At 40.7% G+C, this 18,911-nt stretch overlaps 1 protein-coding gene across 3 annotated transcripts in view; it reads left to right on the top strand.

Moving 5' to 3' along the window:
* FSTL4 (follistatin like 4) overlaps positions 1-18,911 on the top strand; it is a 205,597-nt gene that overhangs the window by 169,687 nt on the left and 16,999 nt on the right. For 2 of the 3 annotated variants that reach the window (XM_030504789.1, XM_030504790.1), the window contains exons 8-11: positions 8,734-8,854; positions 15,459-15,620; positions 16,602-16,736; positions 18,197-18,223. In XM_030504789.1, coding sequence (XP_030360649.1) covers positions 8,734-8,854; positions 15,459-15,620; positions 16,602-16,736; positions 18,197-18,223 — 445 coding nt within the window. The remainder of the gene's footprint in view (positions 1-8,733; positions 8,855-15,458; positions 15,621-16,601; positions 16,737-18,196; positions 18,224-18,911) is intronic. The other variant, XM_030504791.1, reaches the window with a different exon arrangement.

Raw genomic sequence — 18,911 nt, 5'->3', positions numbered from 1 at the left:
GGCTTCATTTGCAACTTCTACTATTTGAAATAGAATTTTGAGTACATTTTCAGGCTGAAATGCCAGTTCCTCCCTAGTTTAGGGCTGGCCCAAGTGGATTTCTGGTTTACTTGTAAGTAATTCTCTTTCTCGTTGGTTATTAAATGTTAAGAGAAAGGGTTGTGTCTTTGCACATAAACTGACTGGCTTCTGAATGATTCAACACCCCCTAGGACAGTACCAGGCAATAGAGCAGGGAAAAAAAATCACTTTTTAATCTGTTTGAACTAGTGTATCACTGAGAAACTACATCAAAGGAGCACTCTGAGATTCTTACAAGGAGGAAAACCAGGATTTATGCCTCAGTTTTAATGTTTCACATGACAAGGTGAAAGAGGTCATAAACTGACATGTAACACCTCTGCAAGCACACATCGAATCTTTTTAATCTAATAAACACCTCCACAGCTTTTTCGGCTTTAATGAAACTATAAGGGTTTTTATATGCTGTATATATGCCATCTGTATTCTGGCCTGGCTACTTGGGGTGACACAATTTGGGGATTAGCATCTTTTCCCCCATTCACTGTGGGCAAGCTGTAGGACTCTTGAGCTCAAGTCTGTCCCCTCTCTGGCTGTTGAGGACGAGCACCTGCATGTCTGAAGCACTTCATGGCAGGGATGAAGAGATGCTCCTTCAGCTGGTAAATCCAGTCTTTAGATTAATCACAAGTTTCACATCCTGTGCTTGTGAAACATAGAATCATAGAATGGTTAGAGTTGGAAAGGACCTTAACATGAGCTATGTTCATCTGCAGCATGAACACACTTGCATTTGGGGTTCATACTGGGTGTAGCATGGAAATGACATCAGTGTTCACTTCAAGGCTTGTAATGTGAAAACACGTGTACCTATGGATGCTTGACAGCATGGTCCAGGGTAGGTGGCAGCAGACAGTTCAAAGCTTCAGCCTTCCATGGGTGCAGAAACTCACATGAAATGATAATCTATTTAAAGGCACTGATGGCAGGAAAGTGAAGGCACTGTGCTTCTTAATACACTTGAAGTCAGTTAATTAAATTACTTCAGTTTTCTTTTAGTCAAGCAGAAACTCGATTGCATTCCTGCTTTTCACAATCAGGTTAGCAATTTGGCTAATTGGAAGTGCAACAGGAGATTAATTGTACCTTTTTAACTTCAAGAAAATCCTCCCTGTTCCTGGCACAATGGTAATCACATACAAACCTACAGGATATGCACACACTTGGAAAAATCCCGGTATTATATTTCAATTAAACTCTTTGTCTTCTAAATGCCAATTCAAGAAATGAGATGAAAATACAAACTCAACACTGGAAAAACCAGAATCCTTCCAATTAGGTGTGAGAGCAGCACAGGAGAGGCACCACTGACAAATCCTTTGTGGCTTTATTTTGTCCGGATTCGTGACCAGTGTGATAGAAGGTTGTCTGTGTTCCAGATTAACACTGGAAGTGATGAAGACAGTCAACAAAAACCTAGATAATCCTAGATTTGGGCAGAACTGCAGGGTTGAAGATGACTATAGAGCCCGGTTGTTTAAGTGCATTCCTTAAATCATTTTTATGTGGTATCTTGATTGGCAACAAAATATGAATACTTTTTTATTGCTTTCTTAATCAGAGGCTTTCACAAGCAACAGAGTCATAATTTGTCCCGTCCTGTCTGTGAAGAACTCTGTTAATGAGTTGTCACATAGCTATCGCAGAGGAGCCATCTTAATGGTACATGTAATTAAATAGTTCTTCTTGCAAACATTTAAGATTGCTTTTAGCATCAAAATATTATTTAGCCATAAATTATTCATGCGTATTATTTATCCATTAGAAGTCCCTTTGCAGCTCTGCTTGAAAAAAATCACATCAACTTTTCTCATGCAGAAAATAACTATAATGTAGCTGGAACTGGGAAGATGGCGATAGCTATAAATTAATTTCTGACTCCAAATAGTGAAGTGGTTAAAATGTGTCATCTTTCCAAATAACACACATGCCATGTTTTCCCCCTAGGAACAAGCAACATGTTTTCCCAAATATGAGATTATGAAAGCATTTCTCAATTTGAGAATGTAATAAAGTCCTTGTGGAGTCAAATGTATTTATATGATTCTATATAGTGTTTATAGGAGATTTTTTTATATGAATTCAGTATTATCTCCGGAGAAACACATGTAAATTCATCAAAAGCATAAACAAAAGTTACTCCTTTGGAAGCATGGTGAAAGCATTCACAAACAACAGAGGAGGGAGTATTACTGTAAGAAAACAAATCACCTGGTCTTAAGTAGGTAGTAGAGTAGAAGGTTTCTCCTTCCTTAAAAGCCCAAATTCGTGGAGGAAATGTGGAGTGGTTTTGTTTCACTCGCATTTTTGAGGGGCACGCAGGTCACATGCCTTGGGAATGCCTTGAGAAACCTGAGATGTTAGATGCAACTCTCCTGTAGATGAATTGCCGTACTTGGTCTGGGTGTTAAAACAGAAAAGCAGGACTATGAATGCAGTGTGAATCTTCTAAAAATGAGCGAGAAGAAAGGAGACAGCCCATCTGCAGTGAAGTATTAATGTAACTAGACTCAGACACTTAAAAGAATACAGTAGGAAACAATTGAGAATGAGATGAATTAGAACTCTGAGATCAATGTACTCTCCTGTACCTGCTCTGACTGTTGTAACTGATAATTGAATGAAAGACCTAAATCCATGAATCCCAGTTATCTCCCTGTGTATTGTAGGGAGAAAGCTGTAGTTTATGAATGGAATTTCCTCCCAAGATTGGTACTTCCCTGTTCCGTGGTCTTTGCATTTTTCTGAAATACCTGGTAGATCCAATTAATAGAAACATGTCATTAAATCCCTGGTATACTAATTCCTCCCTCCCAATGGCTCCAGCCAGAAAACCTACCATTGATTTCCCTGTTTGCATTGTCTCTTGAATTTCTCGGGATATAAGAGTCATCCATTTTATCTCTATTATATTTGCACATGTCTCTAAAAAGTCCATTTCCATGTGTTTTTAAGCCCAAAACTCTTTCATCTCGCCAGCAGTCTTCTGCAGCGCTAAATTCTTTGAGTGGAAAAGCAAGAAAAGATAAATGAACAGCCCATCAGGCTGCATTTGCAAGAGTTTCCTGGCAGTTGCTTTAGGCGGAATTCTTCTCCATGTAAATTGCTGATGTGATAGCATGTGTAAACCCAAGAACAAATAATATTAATGAAGCATAAGTTTCCAGCTTGTCTCTGGAAATGAATTATTAAAAGCAGCCAAGAAAATGATTTAAGAGCCCATGACCAATTTATTTTATTTCTTATTATTTTTATATGAATCACTCATGAGTCTATTGTAAAAAAAAGATCAGAGACATTTGATTAGTGAGGAGAAATCATTTTCAAAGCGATAGCCGTTGTTGTAGATTTTGCATAATAATAATCTCATTAAACGCTTGGGTACATTTTGTTTTAAAACCCTGTAAACATTATCAGAGAGAGATTTCTGGGGCTCTGAGGATCAGGCTAGCTGTTTTAACATCAGCTAGTTAATACAGCTTCATTGCTGTGCTGGTTGCTGTGAAATCATTATAGCGTTTTGTTTTGTCTAGAGGAAAACCAGTGACACCAGCCAGCCCCAGTGCTGGGACTGGTTTTGTCAGTTGGCACTGACAGGCTCCCAGCTTCCTTGGGCTTGGTGGAAGGGCTGAAAGGGAAGGGTTTAGAAGTGAAGCGAATTATTTGTAGAATCATAAAATCCCAGACTGGTTTGTGTTGGAAGGGACCTTAAAGCTCATCGAGCCCCAACCCTCTGCCACAGGCAGGGATACCTTCCATTAGGCCAGGTTGCTCCAAGCCCCTGTGTCCAACCTGGCCTTGAACACTGCCAGGGATGGGGCAGCCACAGCTTCTCTGGGCACCCTGTGCCAGCGCCTCAGCACCCTCACAGGGAAGAACTTCTGCCTAAGATCTCATCTCAATCTCCCCTCTGTAAGTTTAAAGCCATTCCCCTTGTCCTGTCCCTACAGGCCCTTGCCCAAAGCCCCTCTCCAGCTTTCTTCTTGGCTCCTTTAGTTACTGGAAGACTGCTCTAATGTCTGCCTTGAGATCATGATGATGATAATATTTATTTATAAAGAAGACCCAACAACCGCTGGGATTCTCCTAAGAGAAGAAACCATCCAGGGAATTCCATTCCCTCTGTCGTTATTTCTGTGATGAACACTTTTAAACCAGGATGGTGAGGGGGTATCAACCATTTTTAGGACTCACCCCAACATCTAGTAGAGCATTCAGTGTCTAACTGAGGTGGTTTAAGTCAGGTTTAAAATCGCATGGGCTGGGCAGTGACATGTGCTGTTCTACAGTGTGATTTGTGCCAGTATTTGCTGATAGCTCTGGAGATGGGGAGATTGTCTAGTTTTGTGTCACTGAGGGCTTGTTTTTCTGTTCCTTCTTCCTATTTATACCTATAAGACAAGTATTTTTTTCCTCAAGTAGCTGGAAGTTTTCCTACAAAATAATCTGAATGTACCTTATGCTAATTCCTCTTCAAACTTCCTGGAAAACAAGAACCTTTGCCAAAAATGTGAAGGATTTTAAATATGTTTCTGTTCTATGTTGGAACAACCTCAAGATGTGTTAAAAAGCTTCAAGAAAAAGCATCTGAAACAGGCAAAAAAAGGCAGTTGGTGCCCTGCACCCTCCATCAGCCCCCGGTTAATGTGGGCTCCCTCTCTGCCGGCTGCCTTCCTGGGTGTCAGGGCAGGAGATTTGTGGCATTCCAATCACATATTGGGATTTCACTTGAGACAGAATATGAAACGAGATGTACAAGCAATATGCAATGTTTTACACGTTTGGAAGCACAGGGTCTGTGAGCCGCGGCAGATTGCATGACCAGGGAATGCATTAGGAGGGAGGAATGGGATAAATAAATATGAAAAACCTTCTGTTTGGAGAGAGCGATGCTTTGGGTAATCAGTTGTATGCATTTGCTGGGATCTGCTTTTCCTTCTGAAACTGACTGTGTGCAGTAGCAACGTTTTCTTATTATTATTTGTCAGATTACCAAGCTGTTATTAATTTAAAATGCAGCGTGGGGCATGGTTTTAATCTGGGAAAGTTTAAACACATTCTGAGGTCACTTAATCAGTCCTTTATTTGAAAGGTAACTGCAAGACATGAAAGCAGCTCATGAAGGACAGGGAACTTTTGATTCCAAAAAGAGAGAGAAAACATGAGACAAACCGCTGGAGAAGTCGATTTATCATCTGCCACCAGTCGACCTTATCAATTATAAGAAGTTATAAGCATAGCTTGCTGAATCCTTTTCTTTACCAGAACATGTAACATTATCTTATAATGAATTTTGTAAAATAGAAGTGATGAACACTGTGTCCTTATCAGGCCACTTTGATTCAAGGCTCATCAGTTTGTGGGGTTAGAATAGTTTCTGCCTCTCTTTTCATCACTTCTGCTTCTTCCTCTTCACAAGAAAATTCACGTTTAGTGGTAAATGAGAAAAGATATGTTTCAGAGGTTACTTATTTGCCTTTCTCCTGCTTGCCTATCCTTTGTCTGGGATGATAGATAAAAATGTCTTTCCAGTTCACTGCTGGGCATCACTGGGGTAGGAATAGGGCAGCCCCAGCTGCAGGGGTTGTGCAGGACTCGCTGAGATGCCTGGACAGCCCTCAGATACTCTGCTTTAAAGGTGGAATAGTTTTAGGGAGAGGAGAATGACGTTGCATCAGTTTTATAGATGTTTCTTGTTCCCTCTGACTGCTTTCAGGCTCGCAGTGAGATGGAGACCTTGCTTTGCAAGCAGAAGCCATCTGAAAAAAGTCAAAGCACCTGAAATGCTTCCTCTGCCGTTTCCCAGCGTGAATTCTTCCCATTCCCTCTGCCCACCCCTGCGAGTTCTCCCAGCAGGCTTATGTATGTGTGTTTGGGGGGTGAAGGGACGGAGCTCAGAACCTGAGCCTCTAAAAACATTTGTGCAAATAGCTTCCATTTGGCTCATACACATATTTGAGAGGCAAGAAGCCCTTATTGACCTGCAGTTCCTTCTCAGCTTGATCAAGCTGTGTGCAGCGTGATGGTGTTAGACTCCATTGAGGACCACTTCCCAGCAAAGCAAACCAGCCGCTGAGCACGCTGTCAGTGTTAACTTACAGTTACTACAGTGATGCACCCCAGCAGCTCCTAGGAGCTCCCCCAGGCAGTGCAGTGTGGAGGGCTGTGGGAAATGGCTGGAATACCAGGGCTTCTGCTGCTCGGCAGGACTCCTGCCTGGGGTGAGTGTGACACGGAGAGTTAGAGGCTATTAAAGAGTCAGACTCATCACTTGCTCGAGGGCTTGGGTTTTTACAGCACTTCCGAAGATACCCTTATAAAATATACAGAAAGCACTTGTGCGTAAGAATGCATGCATATATATAAAATAGAACTGTGAAATCCTAATGTACTAATTATATCCACAGGGAAACACAAGGAGAAAGCATGAGCTGCAATAAACACACAGAAAGAGCCATTAATTTCTTACAGAATTCAGCATTCTTTTTGTAGCAACGACAGCTTCAGTATTGAACCTAAATTTCATAATCACTTTTTCCTTCCCACTTCTAGTACTGGTCATTCTTAATAACATTGTAATCTCATGTGGATTTACCATGTGTGCACAAGTTACACAGGGCAGGTAAATTCCTTCTATGCCTGACATAGATGATATGGTGTTAACCCAAACCATCTTTGATAACCTTCTTTATGTGCTAGAAGTCAGAAAATAGTTTCTAAAAGTCATAAATGATGCTTTTACCAATATAAGCTTCTCTTTACAAGAAAAATGTGTTTGGAGAGGAAGAGAATAACACCATAGTCTTGCATCAGTTTGTTTTTGCAAGGGTCTTTACTTATATTAATACATTTGTATGCATTGGAAAAAACAGATCATCCATAAAAAGACAATTACAGAGCACAAAGCAAGCATTCATATTATTTTTCTGAGATGTCTTAAAGGAAGCAACATACTTAAACCAGACAATTTTATTGTCCTGTTTTTCCACAACTCCGTATAAATCATTCCATAAAAGTAGCCATCCTGCTTTTATTGATCTAAACTCCATTCGAGTTGCTTTGGGATTAACTTTTAAACTCTGTTAGTCAGTCCCCTCCACTGCAAGCTTTTTCTCTATCTCATGCAAATATCACTTGGCCAGGATTGATGTGTTTTCTCTTTGCAGTTACTCATGCATCTTTACTTTCCATCAGGAAAGATGTAGCTGACCAGAAAACAGGCAAATGCTTGAAATGGGAATTTTTGAGTAGATATTTGTAATAATGTATTGTATAGCATAACCAGTTTATCCCTTAGTGTAGATGCTAAATCTTCCTGACACCCAAGTGGCAGTAATATCTTGGATGCTTTTGATTATAGATTATGAATTTCGGGATCATCTGTGGATTTACTCTTATTCTTCATACTTGTTCATACATGAATTCATTCTTTCATTCATTGTCCATAAGTAATTGTTCATACTTGTTCATACATTGGGGCAGCATGTGCTTCCAGAGAGCAGATAGCACCACCAGGGTGGTGATGTCTGTGTCCTCTCAGGTTAAGGTCTGTGCTTTGGGAAGAGTTGTTGTCCTGCCTGTAAATTCTGTATTTCTCAGTGCTCCCTCTCAGTCTGCGTTGTAACATGTAACATGTATAAAATCCTGCACATTGGAAATGAGAAAGTATTTGTGTTTTCAAGAGCAAAACCACTCTTCAATACTCGCCCTATTGTACTGGGTTTGTGCCACCCTGATTCCAAGTTGAATTTTCTCATACTACTGTAAAGAGTTTAGTTCAGCCTGCTTCACACATGGAGCTAATTAAAGGAAAATCATTCTTCAAGCTCATGAACTGCTTTTTAAATGAATCCTTCTGAGTTCACATGGGAGTACAAACATTCTGGAGCTGCAGGAGTCTGAACGTTAACAGAGTCACGAGAGAAGCTGCTTCATACACCCATCAGTGCTGTGGTTCTGTTAACTGTGATTTGAAACAAATTCCAAAGCAAGGCAATTGCACAACATATTCAAGTGCCAAAACCACTCTAATAAGTTATATTCTTCCCGTCTATAATCAAAAATTGTAGTAATGCAAAAGGAGATCTAGGAAGATGAAGGGGATAAAGGAAGATACTTGTCAAGCAGTTGCAGATCAAACCAGGTTTGTTTGAGAAAATGCTCTTTGTCTTCTTCCTCATCTCCTGCCTAGGATATTGTCTGAGATAAGTGACAGTTTCAGTTCTTTCTCGTCACATCTCAAGGTTACAGTGCATTTTCTAAGAACCGGCATAGATAAAGGAAACTTTAACCCACCCAGAAGTTAGCATTTTATGCATCTAAGGCTAACGGGTAGGTACTAAATTCCCCCATAAATTAAACAGCTGGAGATTGCCACCTTTTTTATGTGCAAAGAACACCTTGTTAGCAGCCAGCATAGAAGTTCATGTTCTCAGACGAGTTGCTTTGCCTTACTCTTACATTGCCATTAATTCTCCCCCTGCATGTTGATTTATGAACTTTGAAACTTCCGTTCAAAACTCAAGCTGTGTTCCCAAGCTATGGTGCTATCAAAACCGCTGAACAGGTTTTGTGTGTAGTGTCCCTTCACATGGTGGTTAAAATGTTTTTGCTAAATAATGAGGCATCTTTCCTGTCTTTTGTTCCGTACAGGACTTTGGAGAAGACGATTCCCTCTACATCACCAAGGTAACAACTATTCACATGGGCAATTACACCTGTCATGCCTACGGCTACGAAGAGCTGTATCAGACCCACATCCTTCAGGTGAATGGTTAGTAAATGGCATATATGACAATCCATGAAACGTTCCCGTAAGCGAAGTTGCGCGTTAACCTTGTTCACACAGAGACGTGAAAAGCCATGCACCAAATTGTGTGTGCACGAGTGTGAACCCAGCTTGGGCTCTGCTCACTCCTGAAACCACACTGGCAAGCAAAAAGAAAAGTACCAGGGGGAGGACGTGTATAATTACCTGGGCTTCAGTCCTAACAGTAAAACAAGCTGTCAATAGAGTCATAGAGTTAAGAGCAGCGTTTCAAAGCATCTCTTAGACTAATTACTACTTTTGTCAGCAGAAGTGTTGCTTCAATAATTCCTTCTTCCAGAAAATCATTTCTGTTGCATGAAGGAGTCCAGGATATTGAAATAAATGCAGCACAGTGTTTCCAAAATGAGTGTCTAGCTCCCAGCTCTGTATCATATTATTACCTGGTTGTAGTCTGCTTGATTCACTAAAGGGCTGTTTACATTGGCTAAAGATATATTCCACAGGGTTGCAAAATGAGGGCAGACCCTTCTACAGGTGAGAGAATCACACAGGCCATATTCCATCATTCTGGTCCACATCCATTCCCTGGACCGCATTTGCACCTGGTGGAACTTATGTTCAGGCATTCCCTATCTTTCTTCTGGCCTCAAACTCAGACAGTTGGATTTAGTTTAATATTACATTAGCTTCAACCAGCATTTCATCGAGGGACCAGCCAGTGGAATATCCACCTCCCCAGCAGCAAAATCATGTCTGACTTTAAACCTGTATTTATATGTGCTAATATGACCAGCAGTATCTCCAGAATAGGAGACAGGGTAACCTGTTGCTCACCATGGGTAGATTTTGACATACTCTGGTTTGAAAGTAGTTAGTTTACAGGAAAATCCAGTAACTGTATTCCAGAGGATATAAAGGAAATCTAATATTTAGTTCTTTCTCTAGATGTGCACAGACATCTACAAAGGAGAGCTTTCAAGTGGTAAGAGCAGATAGCTACACAGAGGTTACTAGAGAGAAGCCGATACGAGAAGAAACAGTAAAAAGGGATATTTATGCATTTTAAGAAGTGCTATGGTGGGCATTGGGTTTAGGTTTGGCTGCAGCTCAGTTCTTCTGAATGTGTGTAAATGCTCCTCACCCACAGTGAGTACCTGGAGGAGAGCACGAAGCATCCGGTTGATTTGAATGAAAACTGACTTAGTGTTTCTACATAATAATTTGTCATCTTTTGAGACAGTAAAGTGTAAATTCTCAGCAATGTGGATAACTAGATTGTGCGTGCTGCAGCTGGGAAAATGGGTTTCCTTCCTCAGAGTGCTCTTTGTTTGACAAATGGCAGTTGAAAGAAAAGCAAGCTAACAAGTTAATCCTGTGTATATTATGTGATATGTTATGAGGTCTGAATGGAGTTTGGTTGGCAGACAACAATATAGACTTTATCATCACTGAGAATATAAGGCCCAAAGGCTTTGAAACTAAAGCCAGAATAAGAGGAAAGCTAGATGGAGTGTGGGGAGGGGTTGCTTCCTTTCATCCTCGTGCCTGCCACTTAGATTTAACTTGTTGAAAGATCACATTTTCTTTTTAGACAGAAGTTACACACTGCAGCTGCATGTGGTTCTCTTACTAATAGAACAAAAAAATCCTCCACTATCTGTGCTGGCTTTTTAATGTTGCTATCTAGTCAATAAATACTGCAACAAAATGCCATGCATTCTGCTATCAACCCTGGCTTGCTAGAAGACACTGCAGGGTCTAGAAATCTTTGTCTTACAGCGTCTGATATTCCCATGTGAACCATTAGGCTTTGCAAAGCCGGGGTTCCGCAGTTCTTGACGTGGCTGGCTGCCCACATCACTGAATTCTCTCCTCTTCTGCCTCTGTCGTGGCTTCCTCCAATAGCTGATGCTGGGACAACAGCACTGATGGCAGGACAGTGTTGTGTACCTTCAGGTTGCATTGTGGGGTTGGAACTGGATGAGCTTTAAGGTCCCTTCCAACCCAAACCATTCCATGATTCTATGAAATTGACTTCATCACAGTAAATCCTGTGGGAAGATGGGCACATCCTTGCCCTTGGTGGGGAAGCAGCATCCTTATGGATGTTTGCTGCTGTGCCTGTGCCACACAACTCTGGCAGTGCTTCCCTATGTATCAGCTGCTTCAGGATATCAGAAGTAACGAGGGCAGGTCCAGATGCTCAGGGTAAGATGAGAATCCTGTTAGGCAGAAAAGGTGAAGACCACCAGATGAATGTCCCAGACCGCTGGCTCACATCTCGGCAAGAAGCATAAAGCACGAGTGTGAAATGCAGCCTGCATGGGACATTTGATGTGGTAGTTTCAGGATGATCTTATCTATCTTAGAAGTCACAGCAGTGGTAAAATTCAGATCAGTGTATTTGCACAGCTGGCCCTTAATGTCTTTGGAAGAAAAGAACTCCCTGAAAGGCAACACAAAGTTTAGGAATGAGAAATTCATCTTGCATGCTGGTATCTTTGATCAGGAGAAGCCAAGAACAGTAGGAAGATTATGTTCTCTCCTACGTATGGATATTGCTATATTGCTTGGGAAATGCGTTCAGCATACACTAACTGTAGGGAGGAAAAGCAATTTATCACTTTCAAGAGGAAAAAGAGTTGCTGAGGATAAAGAATCTCATAAAATTGTAATCAACTATGAAAATTGATAGTTTGCAAATCGAGAGGCTGCTGAGTCTGGGGCATCATTTCCCTTTGTCCTTGCACTCTGGAAAACAGCAGCATAAATCAGAATATTGTATTCTTTGAAAACAGGTTTAAAAAGTCATTGGATCCTCAGCCCAATTGTAAGAGTCCAGTAGGACACATTTTCCAGTAGTAGAGAGATGTTGAAAAAACAAGGATGTTTTGTTAATGTGGCTTTTCAAGAGAAAACATATAACGCTGCAAACTCCTTTCAAATTATAAATGGAAAGATTAAAACATCTCAAGTAAATGATTAATCTGTTAATTATTAGTAAGCCCTGGAGTGTATTGGTCCTATAGCAGCAATGTATGTCTTTGGGGCTTGATATTGCCATCTGTGCTCATTGTGTGCTTTATCACCTGAGCTGTTTTATTGTAATGAATTGGTCTGCTCACAAGGTACTACTCAGCATGCAGTAGTAGGCAATCTACCCAATCTCATACTTGTTTGAATGCCTCTTTTTTCCCACTTTGCTTAAGATAATAGCATTTTTATACTGCCCTTGGCTGCAGGCACAGTAATGGTTAGCAATGATATATATTCACCAAGGGAAATAGCAAAGGATAATCCATATATTCCAAAGTCTGGAGCTGAAATTTTTGCAAGTTTAAAGCTAAATGTGCTTACTTGGAATGTATTAATTTGTAGCAAGGACAATAAAAATGCATTCTGCAGTTTGCTGTTATCACAAGGCAGTTCCATGCAATAATTTACCTGTGCAATGAATTATGTCAAACAAGGGAGAAGAAATGAACTGTTAAAAAATGGAAGGTGCAGGAAAATGGTAAGAGCAGGAATGGGGATGCAACACACTTTTGTAGGTGAAAACAAACACTTCCCTCATTAATCACTGGAAAAGACACCTTGCTATAATTTCAAGTTAACCTAATTTTCATCCAGAACATTGTTGCAGTGTCAAAGACCCCTGAGCTGCCTTCTGCAGTATACATCTATTATGTTTTCAGCTCTGCAGGTAAAACATGAGGATTTCTCACATGCAGGCCAACGTGGTGTGAGGCAAAAACTGAGACATGCAAGTAAACTCTGCTTTGCAAAGGAGTGCCCTGTTTCTAGGGAGCATGATCATTGTGCAGCCATTGGGAGTGCTGACATGAGTGCTCATGTGAGGAGGAAAGCCTAAAGCAAACCATTATAAGAAAATATCAATCCACACTGGTTTTGAGAGCATTAAATAGGTGGTGTCTGGGTCGGGCTTTATCTCCTTCCAGAGCTGGTTGGTGAGAAAATTGCTCCGGTGCCTTTGGCCATTTGGGATATGTTGGAGAAGGACGTGAAGTTGGCTGTGGGATCTCCATCTGGCCTTGAACTGGGCAGGCACAGGCAGGCAGCTGTATCTAAATGATCTTTACTATATGTACTAGATGAGCACTAAGGTCCTGTCCAACCCAAATCATTCTATCCTGGCAGGAGAAGAGCTCTGCACAGAGCACGGGACCTCATGGGCTTTGTTCCAAGCTGGTTTTCATGTAGGTAGCTGCAAGCTTGGGCACCCAAGACTGTCTGCAAGAGGCTGGGGCAGGCAAACCCGCAGGCAGAGAGGGCCAGCGTTGCTTGGGAACTGGAAGAGGCAGGTCGTGCCATCTGGAGAATCAGGAAAGTACCTGGGGACATTAAGTGCTGTCAGTTGACTTCAGGATTTGGGCATCTAGCCTCCTTGGGTAATGTTTTTTCCTGTGCATTTGTAGGAGACATTCGTAGGAGACAAACTGCTTCTCATCCATGAGTCTGAATAAATCACGTAGCCTTTCAGTGCACTTCAATTCCTAAATCATTTCGTTCTAAAAATGTTACTAGTAGCAAGCAAATCATAGGCAAGACAAGCGCTGAGTGCAGGACCTTCATAAAACCCTGTCAAAATGGCCAGAAATTACTATCTTTATCCTATCACGCCTGGAGACACTGACTCAGAGAGATTCCAATTAATTTTCCAAGGTGCAGATGGAATGAGAAGCTCCTGACTCCCAGTGTTATTGCCCTGAATTGTTTGGGCACTGTCTCTTCAATAAACCCAGGAGTGGCTCTGACAGCTGCCAGCCATTTCCAGCAGTACGTCGCTTTCTTTGCTCAACTTCCGCTTGATCTGGCACCTCCTGAAGTCAGGAGGAGCTGCAACCCTGGCAGTAATGGGAGGAGGAGAAGATAAAAAGCTGATAAATGCTCTTACTTGGAACTTGAAAACTCAATTTAATAAAACAAACATATTTTTGGTAACCTCCTGATTAAAAAGATTAAAAAAGCAGTTTTACTCACTGCTCTGCATCTTACAACAGATTTTCTCTTCTTCTCAAGTAAAGGAAATAGAAGACAAGGGAGTAAACCTACACATCCAGTGCACAGGTGGAGTTTAAAGCCATTCCTTTGCTAGAAGTCCCCATTTTTTGCCCTGAGGCATTTCCTTTAAGGTTACACTTGAGCAATCTCTCACTGTTAAAGCTATAAAACCCAAGTAGACTCGAGGGCTTTCTGTCGTGGCTGATTTCCTTCCAAGCTGACGGCTCAGCTCTGGTTAATACTTGGCAGCTGGTAGGTAAGACAGAAGTAAAATACATCTTTCTCTGGTAAGGCCCATAAAAAAATAGATGGAAAGTGTATGCTAGTGAATGTAATTATTTAAACTATGCCCATATGGGTATACAGACACATAGCAAGCTGCAAACACAGATTTCATTTTATTCTGAAGCAACTGTTAAGATAATTTGATTTTGTCAGTCCTGGATCCTGATGATGGGCTGTATAAAAAGACAGCACTGTTACGTACCTTGAGCCAGTGATTTCCAGTAGAAGTCTGTTATTGACTCATTCAGGCCATCTTAAAGAAAAACCACAACTTTTCCTTAATCCTCCATTAGTGCAAGCGGAGGTTATTCATTTTTCTTGAGGAATAAGTCAGTCTCCCACGTATCACATCTACATTTGACTCTGACCGTGGTTTTACAAAGCTGTACATCTTTCAACAGTTACATCACAAGTCCCAAAATCTCTTAATATAGTAGGAAAGTTGACTGCTTGATTATGAAACAGAGCAGTCCATGACCACCCTTCAAATACCATCAGCCAAATACAGCACATCCTCATGTTTCCTTTTATTACATCTCTCGAGGTGAAAGGAAAGAGGGTCCCACTTGTATTTTTCACTGATATTGCAATATTGCAAAGTCTCCTTAAAATATGTGAGTGAATTGTGAAGAAAGAGCTAATGGGTGATATTAAGCCTTGTTGATTTGAGCAATGAAGGCAACATGATTGAAAATCAATGAATTTATCTCAAATTGTAATATAATTAGTAGTTCTGCCAGCTGAGTATATTGAATAGTTCAGAGGGGCCTTCCTGAAACAAGGTGAATCATGCTTTGAAAGCCTCTCAGAAAAAAGGAAAGTAGTTTATTTGTTCAGAATAGTAGGTAGTGAATGTACAGGCTATTTCCTGATGGATATTTAATTAAAATGGTGAATAATGTGCTACTTCTAATAGGCAAGAACTCCAATTCCTTCCTTACTAGATTCAGTGAAGGTTGGGAGTTTATACTTTGATTTTTAAATACGTGAGTACTTGCCTTAGGTTTTGATCCAACTTCGCTTAAGGTCAGTCGCTCCCTTAGTGAAAGAAAGCAAGACCAAGCAAGAGAATGGTCTAAATACAAAACTGGATATCGAGGTTGCTCCCTGGCATTGGTTTGTTAGTTTACTATTATTTTCTATTTTCTGCCCCCAAAGTTGAGCTATAGAAGAATCATTTCTGTACCGGGATGTTGCTTATCTCCTGGTTCTCGGATCAGACCTTTTTCTCTCTGAAGCCACTGACAAGGAATGGCACCAGACGGTGAGTTTCAAGTCTCCAATTCCTTGTTTCCCACAGTGCCACCAGTGATTCGCGTGTACCCGGAAACACAAGCACAGGAGCCTGGCGTGTCAGCGAGCCTCAGATGTCACGCTGAAGGCATCCCTAATCCCCGAATTACCTGGCTAAAGAACGGCATTGATATCATGCCAAAACTATCCAAACAACTAGCGCTCCTAGGTAAGAACAGAATTCTGATTAATTAAAGTATTGTAGACGGGGATTAAGGAGGATTATTTTGCACTTTAAACCAGAAGTTCCTGACTTTCGCTAAGCCACAGTTGTTGGAAATCGTGTTACAAAACCCCTGTTCTTCCTTTCTGCCTTTTTCTCCTGTGAATTTCTCAGGAAACACAGTATTGATTGATAGGAGTGGTAATGTGTTCTGTTAAACAGCCACATGCCTGGTTCTCTACTGCCTCACCTCTTGTGCAGAGCTGTGCAAAGCAGAGGAGGAATGCATTTAATTCCTTATTCAGGTTTATTTGCATTGGATGCAAGTCAGCTGGGAATTAGGCTGTGGTTCACTTGACTTCTCACACCCCCTCTGCAGAGGGAATTGGGCTCTGGCCTCCTGTTGATCCCTGTTCAAATGAGGCTGCAACAGGCACAGCAAAAGGCAAACTTACTCTGTGTAAAAATATTGAAAGCCTCCCCGCATCCCCCCTAGTCTGGTTGTGGTGTATTGCAGCCCTCAGCCAGTGTTGGCAACACAGATCTCCCTGCATGGTTGGGTGCAATGTCTTAAAATAAGGTTTTAGGCAATGGTCCCACTCCAGAAAGCAAAATGATAGGAGAAGAGAAACTCCTCCGAAACCCAAGTTTTTGGTGATCTGATGAAAAACATTTCACAAAACTGAATTTAATTTTTCTCTATTAAAGCCAAAGTTTGGGGGTTTTTTTAACAAGAAGAAATAAATGAAATGCAATTTATCGTTTGCACTTGGGATTCGTCTTTGTTCATTCCTGGCACAGAGCGTGTATGTGCTAATGGAAAGAAGCAAAACATCAACTGTGATGAGAATCCCCAAAATACCTCTAGTTACGTACAGGGAAACGTGGTGAAGCCACGTGTTGTTGCCAGGCAATGGAAGGCAATTAAGAGCAGGAAAAGCAATTAGCAGCAGCGAGGAACAGAGTTTATGGGTGTCTTTCTTACAGCAAATGGAAGTGAACTTCATATCAGTAGCGTTCGATATGAAGACACTGGTGCCTATACCTGCATTGCTAAAAACGAGGTGGGAGTGGACGAGGACATATCATCACTTTTCATAGAAGATTCAGCAAGAAAGACCCGTAAGCATCATTTTCCATGGATTTATTTCTTTAAAGAGTATTTAAATGTAATGGTATACATGCAATGTAATAGTTCAGTCCACTGCATGCGGTATGTTGTACTCTTACTCGTAAGGTAATGACAGTTTTGTCTATGTTTTGCTGAGATGATTGTATACTGGTTTGGGAAGGAATCAACAGGGAAGGTAACATCTCCTCATCCAGGATTATGGTGTCTTTTATGTGCCAAAAAAGTATGGATATGGTACAGGTAACACCTTTAGTAAAGTAACAGATTTGCAATAGTTTTAGATATCAGAGAATCCCAAACCTAATATTATGTCAAATTATATGTGGTTTCAGAAAACAAACTTCTTCGATTTCTGTACAAGACTTCTTTTAAAGCCAGTTATGAGGCAAAGTTCTCAAATATTTAGATGCTTGGAAAATGTTCTGATTGAATTACTGATCTTCCCTGCATTTACATCACTAACCAGCAAAATAGGATTCCCTCGGTGTGAAATTATCTTCCACTTCCAAGACAAATATTCCCCCAGCTGCTCTGAGCTGCATGTGTCCCGTAGGAGTGTGGCAATGTTATCTTGACCGCACTGTCCCCGAAACACAATTAATGGAGGAGGTGATTAGTTGCCCCAGTGGAAAAGCTCCCAGAGGCCTGATTCTTTCTAATTCTGCTCTCTTAACTACTTGGGAGATTGCTTGGGTTTATGGGGATACTAAAAGGTTAGGTGCAAATGGGATTTTTGCTACTTTTCTGGCTGTTAATAGAGAGCAAGAATTGAAAACGAAGTTAGCCATAAATATGTGCTCTCATGGCGATTCTTTGGAAAATATATTCTATTCCTCATTAAATGGATTTATGTACTCTTGTTAATATTGCTCGTTTTCCCTTGAATACGTGAGCAAGGGAAATTGCAGTATGTTGAGAAATAATTGGATCTATCTAAAACAGAAATTCAAATGCAGATGCACTTTCAAAGAGTATTTGAATCCTCAAAGAGAGTGTAGTTGCATGAAATTCCACAAAGAAGTCCAGCAAAGTGTGTAGCTGCTGTAACTGCCAGTCTCAGGCTTCTGAAAGATGTGATGTTTCCTTACTGAACCTGTACAGAAAACTAGAGCTTGTACCATACAGGTACATTACATTTGAAGGTAACACCTTCTCTTTAGTAAGACTTTGATCTATGCACAGGCTAAAGTTGGCTTCATTTCAGGGAGGATTTTTCCCCTGTCAGAGATTCAAAGTTGTCTCTAGAAGGAGCAAATGTATTTAGAACTATCTCTCTTTCCTGGTATTTTATTTGAACGAATATTACAGAGGGTTCACAAATGAAACAGTTCATGTAAACATGAATATTAATTCAGTTTCTTGCTACAGTGACAATTTTGACATTGTTTTGTTGTTTTGTTTTTTCTGTTCCTGATTATTTTCTGGCTTCCCCAATTTTCTGATGCTGCAGTTGCAAACATACTGTGGCGAGAGGAAGGTACTGCAGTAAAGTTCTTTTGTCGTAGTGATAATGTGCTTGTCTGCTTTAATAATTCCATGATGGGCCATTCTCCACTGACTTGCTGCTAACTCTATCAGCTTTCACAGTTACCAGATTAAGTACAGACCAGACATTTAAAAGCTAAACTATTCAGATAAGAAATATCGCTCTTGTAATACAAATCGTACCTTCTGATACTTTCCCACTAAGAAATAATAGATGACTATAAAATATGTAAAAATGGGAATTTTAGATAGATGGCCACAAATGTGAGTAGCCTGCAGATTCTCAAGCTGCATTAACAATTGCACAGGTGTCAGAAGTGCTCCCAAATTACCATAATTGAACAAGTAAGACATAAATCCAATGCACTGTATTTTAAGCAAGCAATTCAAGCTCTTCCTCCTCAGTAGCATGTATTGATGTTTACTAGGCAAGCAACAAAAATTGTGTTCTTGACTGTTAGGCAGGAAAAAAAACCCCACAACAGGTTTTGCTTCTTTCTATCCTTTAAATCGATGCAGAGTAAAGGTTGCCCCATTTCTCCTTGTTTTAATTGGCAGTTAAGATCTCTAGTTTGATCAAATCTACAGTGTGCCCTGCACAAGGTCAACATTTGTGTGTCTTGGAAGCCAAATTAGAAAACAAAACGCCATCCTAACCAGCTAATTGACTCAAAGATACT

This window comes from Strigops habroptila, chromosome 12 (genome assembly GCF_004027225.2).
Source record: "Strigops habroptila isolate Jane chromosome 12, bStrHab1.2.pri, whole genome shotgun sequence".
Classification (NCBI taxonomy): domain Eukaryota; kingdom Metazoa; phylum Chordata; class Aves; order Psittaciformes; family Psittacidae; genus Strigops; species Strigops habroptila.
Note: the sequence above shows the minus strand (reverse complement) of the source record. Positions and strands in the feature narration are given on the sequence as shown.